The following is an 18,204-nucleotide window of genomic DNA, read 5'->3' on the forward strand; positions in this document are numbered from 1 at the left end:
GCCCCTCTGGCTCTCGTCGCTACAGTCCTCCTCCCAGTGCAGATCTGCTCTCTGGGCTGCTTCTGTGACTCTGCTCCCAGCACTGACATGCTTCCTGGGCTGCTTTTCTGGCCCCTCTGGCTGGCAAGGCTTTCCTCCCCAGCTCAGCTCGGGCCCCTGCTCTCTCCTTAGCTCAACCCCACTCTGTCTGACCCAGGCAATTCCAGCTCAACATAGAGGACAGAACCTCCCTGGCCTCCTGCCTCCCTGATTAACCTGCCTGCCCTGTCAATCATTGGCCTTTCCCCATTGTTCCTGGGGACTGTCAGTCTCAGAGTCCCGATTTCCCATTGACCCTTCCCCTTGCTTCTGGTACTGGGAGCTAGCCGACCACCCACTCCCTGCCCCACTGAATTTTAGTAAGGGGCCAACAGTCCCCTTACATTTAGGGTCCACTTGGGTCACGCTTTCCAGGTTTTCTCTGCAATCAGAAGTGTTGGAAATAAAGAGGTTCTTAATCCCATGACTCCAAGTGCTAGGAAAAACACCAAATACCATGAAGCTCACAATAAAACTATGCATCACTGAGTGCAATGCGGTTTTGAGGATTAGTATTGTTAGGAGCTCTTCCTGTTACTATGAAACTCTATCAAGGGCAGATGCTTCAGGCGTTGAGCTTCTTCCCGCCTGACATTTACACTCTGGGGAGGCTTTCCTGTCAATGAGCAGTGATTTGTTTGTGTTTGGGGAGAGGAGGCTTCTTCAGCCCTGGGTGCAGGAGCATGGCTAGCACCTCTGGAGCAGTCGGTACAAGCTGAGCAGGGCAGCAACACTCAGCTCCGCTTTGAAAGCGTTCAGGAGGAGCTCTGAGGCTGCGGGGGCTGGGTTTCTTTTGCTGGGCTGAGGCTTCCCTTGGCTGCTCCGTCCGGTTCTGCCCTCCAGGTCTTGCTGGCAGTGGGGCGGGGAGAAGGGAGGAGCCGCTGGCGGAGGATCCGGCCGGGTTTCCTGGAGGGGGAGCTTTAGCGCCCGCTCTCGGGTAGTTGTGTTGCTCTCAGGTTTGTGAAACTTTGCGAAGTTCCCAGGCCGCCCGCGGGCAGGAGCGCCCCCAGCGCGGTCATGCTGGGGCTGGCCGGCCGCGGCAAGTGGTGGGGCAGGCGGGGCCGGGCGCCCCGGGGAGCGGGGGCGCTGCTGGCCCTGGGGCTGCTGGCGACACTGGGTTTCCTGGTGTGGCGGCGCGTCCCCCCGGAGAGCGATGCTGCGCGTCCTGCCCGCGGAGCCCCCCAGCCGCCACTGCCCGGAGACCCCGAGCGCCTGCGGAGACCCGTGTACGAGAAGCCGCCCCTGGAGCCTGGGGCGCTGGGCGAGTTGGGCCGGGCTGTGCGGCTGGAGCGGAGCCCGGCCGAGAAGAACCTCCAGGAGGAGAGTATCCGGCATCACCAGATCAACATCTACCTGAGCGACCGCATCTCCCTGCACCGCCGCCTGCCCGAGCGCTGGAACCCGCTGTGAGTACCCAGCGCCCGCGCTGCGCCCTGCCCGGCGCTCGCTCCCCGCCCCAGGTGCCTCCTGCTTCCCCGCCGCCCTCAGGGGGCGGGTTCCCTCTGCCTGGGCGCGGCCGCGCTCCGCACGCGCAGGCTCCCAGGCGCCGCAGCCAGCCACTGCGGCTCCGCGCCCCGAGATCCTGCAGGAGCGCCGCTGAGCTCCCTGGGCCTGCCGGGGATCTTGGCCCCGCGGACTGTTTAGTCGCCTCATTCGCCCTTGGTGACTGACTGAACTGGGCATGACCTGCCCTTTCGTGGTTTAAAAGATGTACAGCCAACACATCAGACTTCTAGAATCATAGAAGATTGGGGTTGGAAGAGACCTCAGGAGGTCATCTAGTCCAACCCCCTGCTCAAAGCAGGACCAACCCCAACTAAATCACCCCAGCCAGGGTTTTGGCAAGCCGGGCCTTAAAAACCTCTAAGGATAGAGATCCCATCACCTCCCTAGGTAACACGTCCCAGTGCTTCACCACCCTCCTAGTGAAATAATGTTTCTTAATATCCAACCTAGACCTCCCCGACTGCAACCTGAGACCATTACGCCTCGTTCTGTCATCTGCTACCACTGAGAACAGTCTAGATCCATCCTCTTTGGAACCCCCCTTCCAGTAGTTGAAGGCTGCTATCAAATCCCCCCCTCACTCTTCTGCTGACTCAACAAGCCCAGTTCCCTCAGCCTCTCCTCCTAAGTCATGTGCCCCCTGATCACTTTCGTTGCCCTCCGCTGGACTCTCTCCAATTTGTCCACATCCTTTCTGTAGTGGGGAAGCCTAAAACTGTGTGCAGTACTCCAGATATGACCTCACCAGTGCCAAATAGAGGGGAATAATCAATCCCCTTGATCTGCAGGCAATGCTTCTATTAATACAGCCAAAAATGCCATTAGCCTTCTTGGCAACAAGGGCACACTGTTGACTCATATCCAGATTCTCATCCACTGTAATCCCCAGGTCCTTTTTTGCAGAACTGCTGCTTAACCAGTCAGTCCCCAACCTATATCAGTGCATAGGATTCTTCCGTCCTAAGTGCAGGACTCTGCACTTGTCCTTGTTGAACCTCAGATTTCTTTTGGCCCAATCCTCCAATTTGTCTAGGTCACTCTGGACCAGGGGTTCCCATACTTGGTTCACGGCTTGTTCAGGGTAAGCTCCTGGTGGGCTGCCAGACGCTTCGTTTACCTGAGTGTACGCAGGTACAGCCGCTTTCAGCTCCCAGTGGCTGCAGTTTGCAGGCCAGGCCACCACTTCCCGCAACTCCCATTGGCCTGGGAGCCCCCAGCCCCACCCCCACTGTTCCCCCTCCCCCAGAGTCTCAGCTCACCTCGCAGCCAGCACTCTGGCCCTCCGCTCCTGTTGGGCAGTGTAGTGGCGTGGCTGGCTCCAGCCGGGCAGCGAGCGCCTGCTGCTCTGAGTGGCATGGGAAGGGGGCAGGGAAAATAGTAAATAGAATAGAATAGCAAATAGAAGAAAGGGGAAGTGTATAGTAGTAAATATAAATCAGAACCTGGGAATTGTAGAAAAATTAAAAGGGAAGCAAAGAAACACAAAGAGAAATCTGTGGCCTGCAAAGTTAAGGACAGTAAGGATTTTTTAAAGTATATTAGGAACAAAATGAATCTTAACAATGGTAGTCATCCAATACTAGCTGGAAATGATAGAATTATCAATAATGCAGAAAAGTGAGAAGCCTTCAATAAATATTTCTGTTCTGTATTTGGGGAGAAATATATGATATAGTCTCATCATATTAAAATGATACTTTTTCCATACTATTAGGCTCTCTGGAGGATGTTAAACAAAAACTACTCAAAGTCAGCACATTTTTAACGCAGCAAGTCCAGGTAACTTTTATCCAAGAGTTTTAAAATAGCTGGCTGGACTGTTAATGTTGATTTCAATAAGCCTTGGAACTTCTGGAGAAAAACCTAAAGTTGTGCAATATTTAAAAAAAGTAAATGGGATGACATGGGCAATTATAGGTCTGTCAGCCTGACTTTGATTCCGTGCAAGATAATGGAGAGGTTGATGTGGGACTCAGTTATTAAAGATAGATAATGTAATTAATGCCAATCAACATGGTTTTTTGGAAACTAACTTGATATCTTTTCTTGATGAGATTGAGTTTAACTGATAAAGATAATAGTGTTGATGTAATATATTTAAACTTCTGTAAGGAGTTTTCCTTGGTATCACATATCATTCTATTTTTTTTAATAAAAATGTTATGAAATGAACATAGTACACATTAAATGGATTAAAAATTGGCTAGCCGATAGGTCTCAATGTAATTGTAAATGAGAAATCAGCATCAAGTGTATTTGTTTTTAGTGCGGTCCCACAGGGATTGGTTCTTGGCCTATACTATTTAATGGTTTTATCATTTACCTGGAATTATACATAAGATCACTGATTAAGTTTGCAGGTAACATACAAATTGGTGAAGTGGTAAATAATGGAGACTGGTCATTGATACAGAGTGATCTGGATTGCTTGGTAAACTGGGCACAAGCAAATACATGTTTGAATACTGATAAATGCAAAAAGTATATAAACAAAGAATGTAGGCCATACTTCGAGGTCAGGGAGCTCCGTGCTGGAAAGCCAGGATTCTGAAAAAGATTGGGGGTAAATAGATTATTATCAGCAGAAAGTGAGCTCCCAGTGCAGTGTTGCGGCCAAAAGGGCCATTGTGATCCTTAGATGCATAATCAGGTAATCTTGAGTGGGAGCAGAGAGAATATCTTACTTCTGTTTTTGGCACTGGTGCAACTGCTGCTGGAATATTGTGTTCAGTTCTGGTGTCCACAGTTCAAGAAGGATGCTGATAAATTGGAGAGGGTTGAGAGAAGAGCCACAGGAATGATTAAAGGATTAGAAAATATGCCATATGGTGATAGACTCAAGGAGCTCAATCTATTTAATTTAACAAAAAGAAGGTTAAGGGGTGTCTTGACTACAGTCTGTAACAGGGGCGGGCAAACTTTTTGGCCTGAGGGCTGCATCGGGTTTCTGAAATTGTATGGAGGGCCGGTTAGGGGTGGCTGTGCCTCCCCTAGTAGCCAGGCATGGCCTGGCCCCCACCCCTTATCTGACCCCTGCCCTGCTTCTCAGCCTAACAGCCACCCCCCCTCCCCAAACTCCTGCTCCATCCAACCCCCCGTTCCCTGATGGCCCCCCGGGGACCCCTGCTCCATCTAACCCCCCCGCTTTCTGTCCACTGACTGCCTCCAGACCTCCTGCCCCTAACAGCCCCCTGCTGCCCCATCCAACCCCTCCTCTCCTTCCTGACTGTCCCTGTCCCCCCCCCGATCCTTGCCCCCATTCAACCCCCCTGTTCCTTCCCCTCTGCCCACCCCAACCCCTATCCACACCCCTGGGCCCTGACCACCCCCTGAACTCCGCTGCCCTCTATCCAATCCCCCCTGCTCCCTGACTGCGTTGCCTGGAGCACTGGTGATGCTGCTTCACCAGGACAGGCAGCCGCGCAGCACAGAGCACCGGGTCAGGCCACGGCTCTGCAGCGCCCAGGAGCTTGCAGCCCTACTGCCCAGAGCGTTGTGCTGGCGGTGCAGTGAGCTGAGGCTGCGGGGGAGGGAGGGAAAACAGCAGGGGAGGGGCCGGAGGCGAGCCTCCCGAGTCAGAAGCCGGGCAAGAGGGTCCCGGGGGGCGGATGTGGCCCACAGGCCGTAGTTTGCCCACCTCTGGTCTATAAATTCCTGCATGGGCTCTTCAGTCTAGCAGAGAAATATTTAACAAGGGGCACTTCAGTGTAGCAGAGAAGGGTAACATAACCCAAAGCTACACAGATTCAGACTAGAATTAATATGTAAATTTTTAGTAGTGAGGGTAATATTAGACCCAGGGTTGTGGTGGATTCTGTATCCCTGGCAATTTTTAAAATCAAGGTTGGATGTTTTGTCTAAAACAGAAGTTCTCAACTGGGGGTTTGCAGCCCTCTGGGGCGGCCACAAGCTGGTTTCAGGGGGTCTGTGAGCCCTGGTCCCCCATGGGGCAAAAGCTCGGAACCCATGGGTGGAGTTGGGGGAGGAGAACATCAATCTTAATCAGAGCAGGGCAGTCCTGGGGGGCAGCTCCACGCTCCCTGCACCACCTCCTCTTCTCCCCCCACCAAGGCCCTGCCCAGGTCAGAGACAGGAAGCCGGAGCTTGGCAGTGTGAGGTGGCTGCTGCTGTGACTGGTGCCATCCAGTGTACAACTGTGGTGCTCCTGCCTCCTTTCCTGCTGTGGTGCCAAGGGCTGTGGCTGCTGCTCAGCTCCCACCCCTCTTTGAGTGCTGCACAGCTGGTAAAAGCTGCCTGGGCATGGGGACCTGGCTCCAGGGCCAGCAGAGCCCTCAGGGAGCAGCAGGGGTTCCTCCTAGCACCCAGCCCCTAGCTACCCCTGCCTGCACCTGAGCTGTTTTCAAACTTTGAGCTGAGCCTCCCCCCTCCCTTTGGTTTGAGCTCTGCTCGGCCCTGCTGCCCCAAAATAAAAGTCAAACTATGCCCATGCCCAAGAACCGCCCCCACCCAGCGACCGAAGCCCAGAGCCCAATGGGGCAGAAGCCCGGGCGCCCCACAGGGCTAAAGCTCCAAAGCTCCCCCCATCCCAGCCCAGCGGCTGAAGCTCCGTGGCCTCTCCCCCACACAAGGCCATGGAGTTTTTATAGCATGTTGCAGGAGGCGGAGGGGCAATTGGGCTGAAGTAAGGCAATTGAGGGCCTCTACACACCCTTACACATCTTGCCTTTAAAAGGATGTCACTCATTTTTAATCTCAAGTTATCTACTTTTCACACAGTGTCCCATTATTCTTGTTCAAAATTATTTACATTAGAAATAAAAGTAATGTAGCTGAGGTTATAGAAAGTTATTTGCACTAAATGAAAGAATTCCTTGGTGTGTTTGAATGTTTTTTTGTGTTCCTCATTGTGGATCTTTATCACACATTGTGTCCCAAATTTGACCCTTAGCTGGTTGAAAGGTATGCTCCCCACATGCAGCAGTCTTGTTCCTACTTGGGATGATAGTGGCAGGGTACACTCACATTAGAGTGCGAAACAGTATTCTTTGGGCCTCTTTCCTGCCTAGGCCACCACTTTGTCTTCAGGCAGACTGGCTTCTAGTCAGGAGAAGGGAGGACTCAGCCTGCATTCACCTGAGCAAAGGACTCTGTTCTAGAGGGCGGGAGTTTCTGTCATCACCACCTCAGAGAAGCAGTAGCATCCCTTATACCACTCAAGCTGTAGGCTCTGTAAGTATTGGCCTCCCACCCCCACCACCATTCCAGCAGAACTCTGAGGGGCAGAAGCAAGGGAGCAATTCTCACACAGAGACCTTTGCTGGAGCAGTGTTGGCAGGGAGCCATCTATATGTGGGAACCTCTGCTCAAAGGGGTCAGGCTACTCATATTAATTTTAAATATATTCCTCTATGTGGACTGCTCAAGTATAAAACTCATGGTCCGAATTCTCTGCTGTTGTAAACTGGCTCAGCTCTACTGAGACAATGCACATACATCACTGGAGAATTCAGCCCTGTGAATATAGTCTCTCCACTCTGACCCCCTTTTCGTCTCTCCCAACCCCCATTTTTATTACCTCTTTATTCATTCATTCCCCATGCTTCCTCCTTTATTTCACAACTCATCTACATGAGAAAGTTGCACCAGCTGTGATTTTTAAATCTGTTTAGTTAAACCAGTGCAAACCCCTGTGTTGATGCTTATTTCAGTTTGGGTGGCTTATTTAGGTTTACCTTTAAACCAGTTCCTAATTGACTGAAGTTAAACTGAAATAAGATACTTTTTTTTAAAAAACGTGTATTCAGGGGTTTGCACCAGTTTAACGTAAGTCAGTTCAGGAAAGAAAACAACAAAACAAAAACACTATTCATGTAAATGCCGAGAAATGTGAGTAGGAATTCAGGCAGAACATATTGGTCTGAGGAACATAAAGTGAGGGTCACCATTAAAAATCTGGACAAGACTGTAGAAAGACTTTGGCATGGACACATTACTACAGGTAGACAAGAAAATGATTCAGGCATATATAAGAAAGGAGAGAGTACAGTGAGGTAAATGAATATTTGAAAGGGTAAGAGAAATAGACTGTTGCTCTAGCCCAACATCTGGTCTCTGCTCTGCCTGAGCAGTACTACACCCTTAGTCTGGACAACAGTCCATTTGGACTACCTCTATCCTTCTGTTCTCTCACAATCATAACTTTTCCCTAGAGATTCCACTTCTCAGCAAGTGGATGAAAAAGCAATAGCTTACCTTAAAGTTGCATTGGTATATGAATATTAATATTTGCACTGCTTCTATACTTAAAGGGGCATGTAAGCTTGATTGTATGTATTAAAGTTTTTTTTTTTTAAGCAAATGATCCACATATTTCTAGGATACTGATCTTACAGCATCAGTTCACTTCCCCAAAAAATACAATTTAGTTCCATAGTTACAATCCAGCCACCTGAAAACAGAATATATTAATTACAGCATAACCCTCCACAACCTTCCTCACATTGTTTTCTCTATTCATGATTAATAAAGAGACATTTTAATAACATAAGAACTAGGTGCATTATAGGATGTGAAGAGTCCTGTTACTGCTCTGTATGATCGATGAAGGACATAACACAGCCAAAGAACTTCGGGCCTATATCAATACTATGCCACCTCTACAAATTATATGAGCATCTGTAGCAAAGCGACAACTCACTGGTGTGGCGCCTCCTACTGGTCATCTGTGAATTAGCTCTTTCCAGCTCTAGAGTACCCTCTGCAGGCCAGTGTCTCGCCTGCCGCTGGCCCTGTGTCCCTCCCAGACTCCAGTGCCCTTTACCCTGGGGTTCTGTGCCAGCAGTATCCCCACACTCTGGGTCTTCCCTCCCTGGGGAACCCTCAACCCTCTAAATCCACCTTGCCTCAGTGGTTACTGCCAGTCATCATCTAGCCCCCACTCACTGGGGCAGACTGCAGTCTGTCATGACCACTCATCACAAGCAAGGAGGTAGGACCTGTTGCCTTTGCGTATTCCCAGGCTGCCCCTCTGCAGCCCCAGTACCTCTGTAGGCCTTCCTCAAAGCCTGCAGCCTGTGAGTTTACCAGGCTGGAGCTCCCCAGCACTACTCCACTTAAGGTACCTCACTCTCAGACAACTAGCCCTTCCTACTCCAGAGCTAGAGTGAGACTCTTTTACTTCTGGCCCACAGCCCTCTTATAAGGGCCAACTGTGGCCCTGTTTGAGCTGGCCACAGCTGTGGCTGCTACTCCAATCAGCTTAGCTTGGCTGTTCTAACTCCCTTTTCCCCAGCTGCAGCCCTCTCCAGGGCTGCTTTAACCCCTTCAGAGCCGGAGCAGGATGACCACCCTGCTACAGCATCTCATCTTAAATTGCCTATCACCATTCATTGAAAAGCACCTGATCCTAGAGCAAGCTGGATTCCACCCAGGCAAGTAATGCACTGGTCATGTGCTGAATATCACTCAATGCATCGAAGATGGTTTTGAAAAAGGTATGGTAGTAGATGTTTTGTTTGTTGACCTATCAGCAGCATATGACATAATGACTCACCAATGGCTCCTCACTAAAATATACAACATGATGAAAGATCATCACCTCATATAGCGGATATAATCTCTATTAGAGAACTGATGTTTTTATGTTGAACTATGCAAGAAGCGGAGCCAATGGCAGCACCAGAAAAACGGCCTAGCACAAGGGAGCATACTCTCGCCAATACTTTTCAACATCTACACGAATGACTACCCAATCCGTCTCAGCACAAGAAATTTTATCAAAACTGATGACCTACATATCAGTGCCCAAACCTAGGATTTTGCCTAGATTGATTTGCCTAGATTTGCCATCAGTGCTGTCTAGGCTTTCAGTTTATTATACCAAGAACCAATTGCATGCCAGTCCAGACAAAATACAAGTGAGTGTCTTCTTCTCTTCGTAACTGTGAGGCCAATAGACAACTCAACATCATCTGGAATGGGGTATCACTTCCCCACTGCTGGAATCCTGTCTAACTTAGAGTGACACTAGACCATGTTCTCTTCTTCAATGCATGCATGGAGAAGATAAAAGGCAAAGTTAGCCGCAGAATAGCATACTCAAAAAGCTTGCAAATTCAAAATGGGGAGTCAACCCAGCAACACTAAGAGCCACTGCACTTACACTTTGCTGTCCAGTGGCCTAATATGCGTATCCAGTGTGGGAAAGATCGTCTCATGTAAAAAAGTCTGATCATGTTCTGAATGCGGGGTGCTGCTATATCACAGAGTGTTAAACCCAACAAATGTGAACAACCTTTATGTGCTTGCTGGAATTGATCCACCAGATATCAGTAGATTGGTCAAAAGCAAAATGCAACGATTATGACAAGCCAAAGATACCAGACATCTGTTGGATGGCTGCATGCTGGCAGTGAGATGCCTGAAATTGTAGAAAAGGTTCCTCGCTGCAATGGAAACGCTTACAAAAAAATTACTGACGGCTGCCCAGCTGGAAATGTGATGCGAACGGCTAGAATTACTCGATGTGGACCTCACAATGCACATTGGCATTGCCGAATTGCTTCCTGCAGACACAGAAGAGGATTGATCAACCTGGAGATGTTTAAATTGCCTCTGAACAAGAGTTTTCAGGTCAAAGGTCCATATGGGGAAGTGGGGCTATTCCAGTGACCCAGACACATGTGACTGCGGTGAAACACAGATGAAGGAACTTCTGTTGGTCTGCTGGCTTCTGGAGGAGTGATACACCATGAAAGACCTCACCAGAGCCACAGACTGGGCCCTATTATCTGCCTAACACTGGAAAAACCTATGACTACAATGGAAGAACAGGAGAAGAACTGTTCTGTATACAATTTTCAATCCCCAGTTTTGGAAGTGTGTGTACAGAATACTTCTAATCTGTGCCACGTACTTACCAGACAATTCATGCAGCCCTAGCTGCAACTGCTTGTCTGTCCAATAGTGTGTAGGCTGAGGCCGGTTCAGTAGCTTCAGCACTGTTCATTGAAAACTTCACCTTGCTTTTCACAAACATTATACAAAATGGATTAGGATGAAATGAACCTCCCACAATATCCACAAAGTCCTGCATCACCATTAAGTAGCAATACTTTTTCTTAATGTACTCTTGGGATGGAAGGGGACTATTATTCATCTTGAAGAAAAATATCATTGCTTGTACTAAAGGACTGCATTGTTGGTATTTGCATACGAATTCATGTAGTGGATCACACCATGCTGTATTCAATTCCATATCCTGTTTCTGAAAGGAGCCAGCACTATATGCTTCAGAGGAATATGCAAGAAAGCTCTCGCTTTCTAGTAGTTAGGGACCAATTTCAGTCCTGAAACGTGAAGTTTAATACTTCTTCCAAAATTTGTTAGCATTAACTGTTATAACTGTGGATATTCTTGTTATCCTGTTCTTTAACTTATCTTGTTCTTAAATATTCAATCCCATATTGAATATTGCTGTGTTTTTGTCCTCAATTGCATCTTATAGCAATGAGTTCCACAGTGTAATTACATGTTATATTAAAAAAACTGAAGGACGACTTTGAGAACTTCCGGAAAGAAAAGCTCCTCAAAACAGCTGAATCACACAAGAGCCTCAGGACATGCAAGCAGGGATTGACACAGTATAGATTGAGTGTAACAGCATTGAAGAACAAGGATGGAGAGACAGTAATTGACAGAGCAGGGATTGAGGACGTCTGCAAGGGCTTCTATACAGAATTGTTCAAATCAAGAATCAATGTCCCTCTCCCAACGCTCCAAGAGTCAGAAGAATGCATCCCCCCAATAATCATCAGCGAAGTCCGAAGCGCACTGCACCAGATGAAGAAGGGAAAAGCTCCAGGCTAAGATGGAATTATGTCAGAAATGATTTCTGCAGGAGGCAAAAAAACTTTGGAAGGCCCTCTCTTTAAGATTTAGTCGATATCTTGAACAAGGAAAAATACCATCAAGCTGGAAGGAGTCGAATACCATCTTGCTGCACAAGAAGGGCGATTGAGAAAATCTTAAGAATTACTGCCCTATATGCCTGCTCTCTCACATCTACAAGCTCTTTACAAAGGTGATAACGAACCGACACTCTCAGAGTCTGGATGAACAACAGCAAAGAGAACAGGCAGGGTTTCAAAGAAATTTCGGCACGATCGACCATATATTTACCCTTAGCCAGCTCCTAGAAAGAAATGCATTACTAACAGATGCTGCTATGAGAACTTAGCATCAACAATTCTTATTTGATCATCTGAGGAGACTTCATCCCATCCTGGCAGATGAGGACCTGGCATCAGTTATTTGCACCTTCAGTTCTCAGCTGGACTACAGCAATGCATTATACCTAGGCATGAAGTCTTTGGCACTTACAAAATTACAGCTGGTACAGAATTCTGAAGTACATCTCCTCAGCCATACAGTCTACCATGAGTACATCAAACCTGCCCTTAACTCTCCCATAGAATATTGAATCAAGTTTAAGGTCTCAGTCCATGGCCTGGGTCCTGGATATTTAAAAGACTGCCTGAAGCTCTGGGATGCAGACTGTGGTTGACAATTACTGTCCTTTGTCACAGTGTAATTCTGCAATAAAATAAATAAATGAAAATAAATAAACTCTGCAGTGTTTTGTGTAGGGAACAGACCTCCTTGGGAACTGGTCCACCATTGTGGATAGAACTTTCTGAGAAACTAAGGAACATCACAAACTTCACCACCATCTCCTCCAAGTGTGAGGTGCGTTACTTTGATTTTTGCCTTCTCTAACATAAAAACAAAGCAACATGTACTGTTAAAAAAAAACAATCAAACCCACAACTTACCAAAACAAGATACCATTGCACACATGTCCCTCCCCAGGGAGCAGATGAGAGAACAAATGCCACGACAGATGTGTAGTGATGTTGCTTAATGCACTACTGGAAGGCTCTCAGATACCACAGTGATGAGCATGGTATAAGAATCCATATAGAATGGAATACCCATTTAATTCATGTAGTTACCCCTACATGGATTGCTTAATATAGTAACACACTGAAATAAACTGTACTACTGTAAGCCTCATTTTACATCTATGCAATATATCTACATTAGGCGTTTGTATCAGTGTAATTACAATCAATGTAGTTAGGCCTTTGCAGTTTGCTCTGTCAAGTTGACAAGGCTTCAGACAGACTATGGAAAGAGCTGTAGTCCTACTTGAGTGAACACTAATCCTTGCAGGTATGGGAACTTAAACTACGTTGTAACAAGTTTCCATACATGATCTTCTCCGTTTTCTGATGGTTCTGGGTAGATATTGCATCTCCTTTGCTGTTTTCTCCAAAAACTATAGAGTCTAGTGGACTTCACAAACAGCTTTGTTCTTTCCAGATAAAAGTAGAACCCTCCTCACGTCTAGAGTGTATAGATGGGCCTCCCAAATGAGGGTGTGATCTTGGGGTGGTAAGTCAGGAGCAGAGTGTGACATGCATGTAGAAATCTGTGATCACCTTAGGAATAAAGTTTAAGTGTGCTCTAAGAATCACTTTGTCCTTACGAACATTAGTGTAAGGCAGGTCAGCCATCAGGGCTTGTAGTTTCGGCTGAAGTGATAGCTGTTAAGATGATGTTTCAGATGAGAGGTGTGAAACAGCATTCTCCTAGGGGAAATGAGTGGTGCTTCTATCAACTTTGTTAGCACCAAATTAAAGTCCTAAAAAGTGGCAATTCTTTCAGAGAAGGAAAGGTGTGGTGGGGTCCTTCAGGAATTTTGAACTATTCAATAGGAGTATACATTAACTCTCTGTATTAGCTTGTGATATAGCAATGAAATGGATCTGGATAGGTAGCAGAGACAGTCCTAGTTTCTTTAGCTGTAACAGTCTAAGATGGAGGAGACTAATCACTTGGTAGCCTTTCTTCTTGGCCCATGTTGAAAATCTCTTCCAGTTTTGGGTGTAGAAGTTCAGAGTTGAAGGTTCCCAAGTCGGTAGCAGAATTGCTTGAACTTGAGAGAACCAGTTTCGGTCTGTGAAAGTCAAATGCCTAGAATCTTTGCTTTTCAGATACAGAGACTCAGGATTGGGGTAGAGAACCCAACAGTCCTTCTGGGACGAGGGATCCTCAGACATAGGCAGATAGTCAGGATATTCGTAAGACAGCTCTAGAAGGTGAGTATCAGTGCTGCTTTGGTCATGCTGGAGGAATGACAGCCAAGAGTATTTTTTTCTGTCACAATGAATATTTTGAATTATCAGAAGGATTAGAGGAACTGGAGAAAAGGTGTATTGCAGGTTTTTGCTCCAGCCCAAGAAGAATGTCTGTCTCCTGTTTTGTCCTTGCCGACCTGAGGATTGTAAGGAGGCTCTTCACATTTGATCTGAGGCAAAGAGGTATATGTTTGGAAATGCCTATCTTCTTGATGAGACTTCACCAACAACAACTTCAAGAAACATTCTTGGGGGTCTCGAGTCTTTTTCTGCTGATATAAGCTGTCTGCATGTTTCTAAGCTGCAGAGACATTGAGTATATTGTGGGCCTCATATCAATTCCAAAGAACCACAGCTTCGTTGCAAGATGTTCAACAATGAGCTCTGCTCTGATTGTTTAATTAGTTCTTTGATGTGGCAGTGTCTTTCAGTGGCTGAAATAACTTCAGGGCCCAGTGAATGGCTCTAAGATCTAGAATATTTATATGTATCTTCTTGCTTGTTACTGAGACCTTGATCTTCTAGTTCTTTTAAGTGTGTTTCCCAATCCAGATGGAAGAATGAAAACAATGGCAAAGGGAACTAGTGGACTGCAATAAATTCCTTTTAGCATGCAGTCCCTGCATTCCCACCAACGGAGCTGTGTTAGGGTTTTTGTTGAACTGAAGAGAAGAAAGTCCAAACTGTCCATATAGGAGGGTGTAGTTTGGGGATGTTCAGTGTTATACAGACCCTTACATGTGACTGAGTATATGATGTTATGTATGTGAATGAAGTTCCATCAGTGTGAGAGAAAATTGTTGTCTGATGTGGTTTAGTCTTTAAGGTAGACAGGGCTTGTAGTATGTTTAGATATGTGACCTGGCAGAAAGATTCTTCCTAACACTGAATCCAGAACTGCGCCTATGCAACATATCAGGGACAGGGAACAAGGATAGATTTTCCCCAGTTTATTTGCATACCAGAGTCTGAAAATCCACGTCCATGTCTTTCTGTTTGTGCCTGGCTGGATCTTCCTCATATGATCTGGTGGTCTAGGTAGGAGAAGGTAGATGAATCCCCTGATGTCTCAGCTGTGCACCTACCACAACTAGAACTCATGTCAAGTGTGATAGGACAATTAGGCAGGCCAAAAAAGAATCTGAAGAGCAAATAACAAAAAACACAAAAACTAACAGCAAAAACTTTTTAAAGTACATCGGAAGCAGGAAGCCTGCCAGACAAACAATGGGGCCACTGGATGATCGAGGTGCTAAAGGAGCACTCAAGGAAGACAGTGCTGTTGTAGAGAAGCAGTATAAATTCTTTGCATTGGTCTTCACTGCAGAGGACATGAGGGAGATTCTCACATTTGAGTCATTCTTTTTAGATGACAAATCTGAGGAACTATCCCAGATTAAGGTGTCGGTAGAGGTAATTTTGGAACAAATTGATAAATTAAACAGTAATAAGTCACCAGGCTCAGCTGGTATTCACCCAAGAGTTCTGAAGGAACTCAAATATGAAATTGCAGAACTACTAACTGTGGTCACAGGGCCTAATAACATCAGCCACACTATCAGAGGCTCGTATACCTGCACATCCACCAATGTGATATATGCCATCATGTGCCAGCAATGCCCCTCTGCCATGTACATTGGTCAAACTGGACAGTCTCTACGTAAAAGAATAAATGGACACAAATCAGATGTCAAGAATTATAACATTCATAAACCAGTCGGAGAACACTTCAATCTCTCTGGTCACGCAATCACAGACATGAAGGTCGCTATCTTAAAACAAAAAAACTTCAAATCCAGACTCCAGCGAGAAACTGCTGAATTGGAATTCATTTGCAAATTGGATACTATTAATTTAGGTTTAAATAGAGACTGGGAGTGGCTAAGTCATTATGCAAGGTAGCCTATTTCCTCTTGTTTTTTCCTACACCCCCCCCCCCCAGATGTTCTGGTTTAACTTGGATTTAAACTTGGAGAGTGGTCAGTTTGGATGAGCTATTACCAGCAGGAGAGTGAGTTTGTGTGTGTATGGGGGTGGGGGAGATGTGAGAAAACCTGGATTTGTGCTGGAAATGGCCCACCTTAATTATGCACATTGTAGGGAGAATGGTCACTTTGGATGAGCTATTACCAGCAGGATAGTGAGTTTGTGTGTGTGGTTTTTGGGAGGGGGGTGAGAGAACCTGCATTTGTGCAGGAAATGGCCCAACTTTATTATCATGCACATTGTGTAAAGAGTTGTCACTTTGGATGGGCTATCACCAGCAGGAGAGTGAATTTGTGTGGGGGGGTGGAGGGTGAGAAAACCTGGATTTGTGCTGGAAATGGCCCACCTGATGATCACTTTAGATAAGCTATTACCAGCAGGACAGTGGGGTGGGAGGAGGTATTTTTTCATATTCTCTGTGTATAAATAAAGTCTGCTGCAGTTTCCACGGCATGCATCCGATGAAGTGAGCTGTAGCTCACGAAAGCTCATGCTCAAATAAATTGGTTAGTCTCTAAGGTGCCACAAGTACTCCTTTTCTTTTTGCGAATACAGACTAACACGGCTGTTACTCTGATAACTGTGGTGTGTAACCAATCTCTTAAATCAGTCCCTGTACCAGATGACTGGAGGATAGCTAGCGTAACACCGATTTATTTTGAATGTCTCCATAGGCGATCCTGGCAATTACATGCCGGTGAGCCTAACTTCAGTATCAGACAAACTGGTTGAAACTATAGTAAAGAACAGAATTCTCATACACACAAATTAACAAAATATGTTGGGGAAGAGTCAACATGGCTTTTGTAAAGGGAATTCATGCTTCACCAATCTATTAGAATTCTTTGAGGGGGTCAACAAATGTGGACAAGGGTGATCCAATGGATATATAGTGTAATTGGACTTTCAGGAAGCCTTTGACAAAGTCCCTCACCAAAGGCTCTTAAGCAAAGTAAGCAGTCATAGGATAAGATGGAAAGTCCTCTCATGGATCAGTAACTAGTTAAAAGATAGGAAACAAAGGGTAGGAATAAATGGCTAGTTTTTACAGTGGAGGGGTGGGATCATTGTGAGTCATCTTGGATATTTCTCTGAAAATATCTGCTCAATGTGTACCAGCAGTCAAAAAGCTAACAACAGCATGTTAGAAACTATTAGGAAAGGGACAGATAATAAGATAGAAAATATTATAATGCCATTATATAAATCTATGGTACACCCTCATCTTGAATACTGCATGCAGTTCTGTTTGCCCCAAAAGATATATTAGAATTGGAAAAAATACAGATAAGGGTAACAAAATGATTGAGGGTATGGAATAGCTTCCAGGTGGAGAGAGATTAAAAAGACTGGGACTGTTCAGTTTAGAAAAGAGATGATTAAAAGGAGATATGTAGAGGTCTATAAAATCTGAATGGTGTGGAAATGAATAACACAGTGTTATTTATCCCTTCACATAACACAAGAACCAGGGATAACCCAAAGAATTGATTAGGCAAAACGTTTAGAACAAACATAAGGAAGTACTTATTCACACAATGCATAGTCAACCTCTGTAACTCATTGCCAGGGAATGTTGTGAAGGCCAAAAGTATAACTGGGTTCAAAAAAGAATTAGATAAGTTCAAGTTCATTAGCTAGTAGCCAAGATGGTCAGAGACACAATCCCATGCTCTGGGAGTCCCTAAGCCTCTGACTGCCAGAAGCTGGGTCTGTTCTATTCATTCCCTCTGGGTCTGTAATCAATCACTGTTGAAAGAAAGGATATTCAGCTAGATAGACCATTGGTCTGAGTCAATATAGCCATTCTTATGTTCTTAATTTGGCGTATCCTTTCAGTGCCATAGATAGACTGAAAAGTAGCACTCCATAGTGATAGTGCTTCTTTTCCACACATAACCTCAGATATTTGTAATGTGTTTCTGATGGCTATGAGGAAATAGACGTATTTGGGACTGAGAACCACAAACCAATCTTATTAGGAGAGAGAAAAGATGATGATGATTCCCATGGTCATAAACTTGAACATAAAAGCTGTGATGAATGTGTGTAGCCTTCTCAGAGCCATGCTAGGACCATGCATAACATGCTTGTGCCTGTACCACCTTCTCTACTTGAGGGATGTGGTTCCTTTTCTGATGAGTCACATTCCTCCTAAAGTACTGTCTTGTGAGAAGGATGCTTGAAGGAGCGAGGGAAGGGGATGGTGGTTTTACAGGGAGTGTGATGTAAAACTGAATGGTGTATGAATTGCAGAGGATATCCAAAGCTCTGAAGTAAAATGTCATTTAAAAATTGAGAGAATTTCAGAAAGGAAGGGATGCAGAAGTATCAGAATAGGTGTCACGTTCTGGGGTGCAATTCAGACCAGTGAGGGATTGTGGCACTGCCTGCCCTGTAACTCTAGGTGCCTCAAATGCCCTGTTGCGGTGGCTCACACACCAGGATGCCAGCAGACATGCATCCAGGTCAC

The 18,204-nt window shown here is 46.0% G+C and overlaps 1 protein-coding gene across 1 annotated transcript in view; it reads left to right on the plus strand.

The window, feature by feature from the left end:
* Positions 1 to 959: 959 nt before the first annotated feature.
* GALNT12 (polypeptide N-acetylgalactosaminyltransferase 12) overlaps positions 960 to 18,204 on the plus strand; it is an 87,156-nt gene continuing 69,911 nt past the window's right edge. The window contains exon 1 of the mRNA XM_073332463.1: positions 960 to 1,484. Within this exon, the coding sequence (XP_073188564.1) occupies positions 1,096 to 1,484 (389 nt within the window). The 5' untranslated portion in view covers positions 960 to 1,095. The remainder of the gene's footprint in view (positions 1,485 to 18,204) is intronic.

This window comes from Lepidochelys kempii, chromosome 2 (assembly GCF_965140265.1).
Source record: "Lepidochelys kempii isolate rLepKem1 chromosome 2, rLepKem1.hap2, whole genome shotgun sequence".
In the NCBI taxonomy this organism is placed as follows: domain Eukaryota; kingdom Metazoa; phylum Chordata; order Testudines; family Cheloniidae; genus Lepidochelys; species Lepidochelys kempii.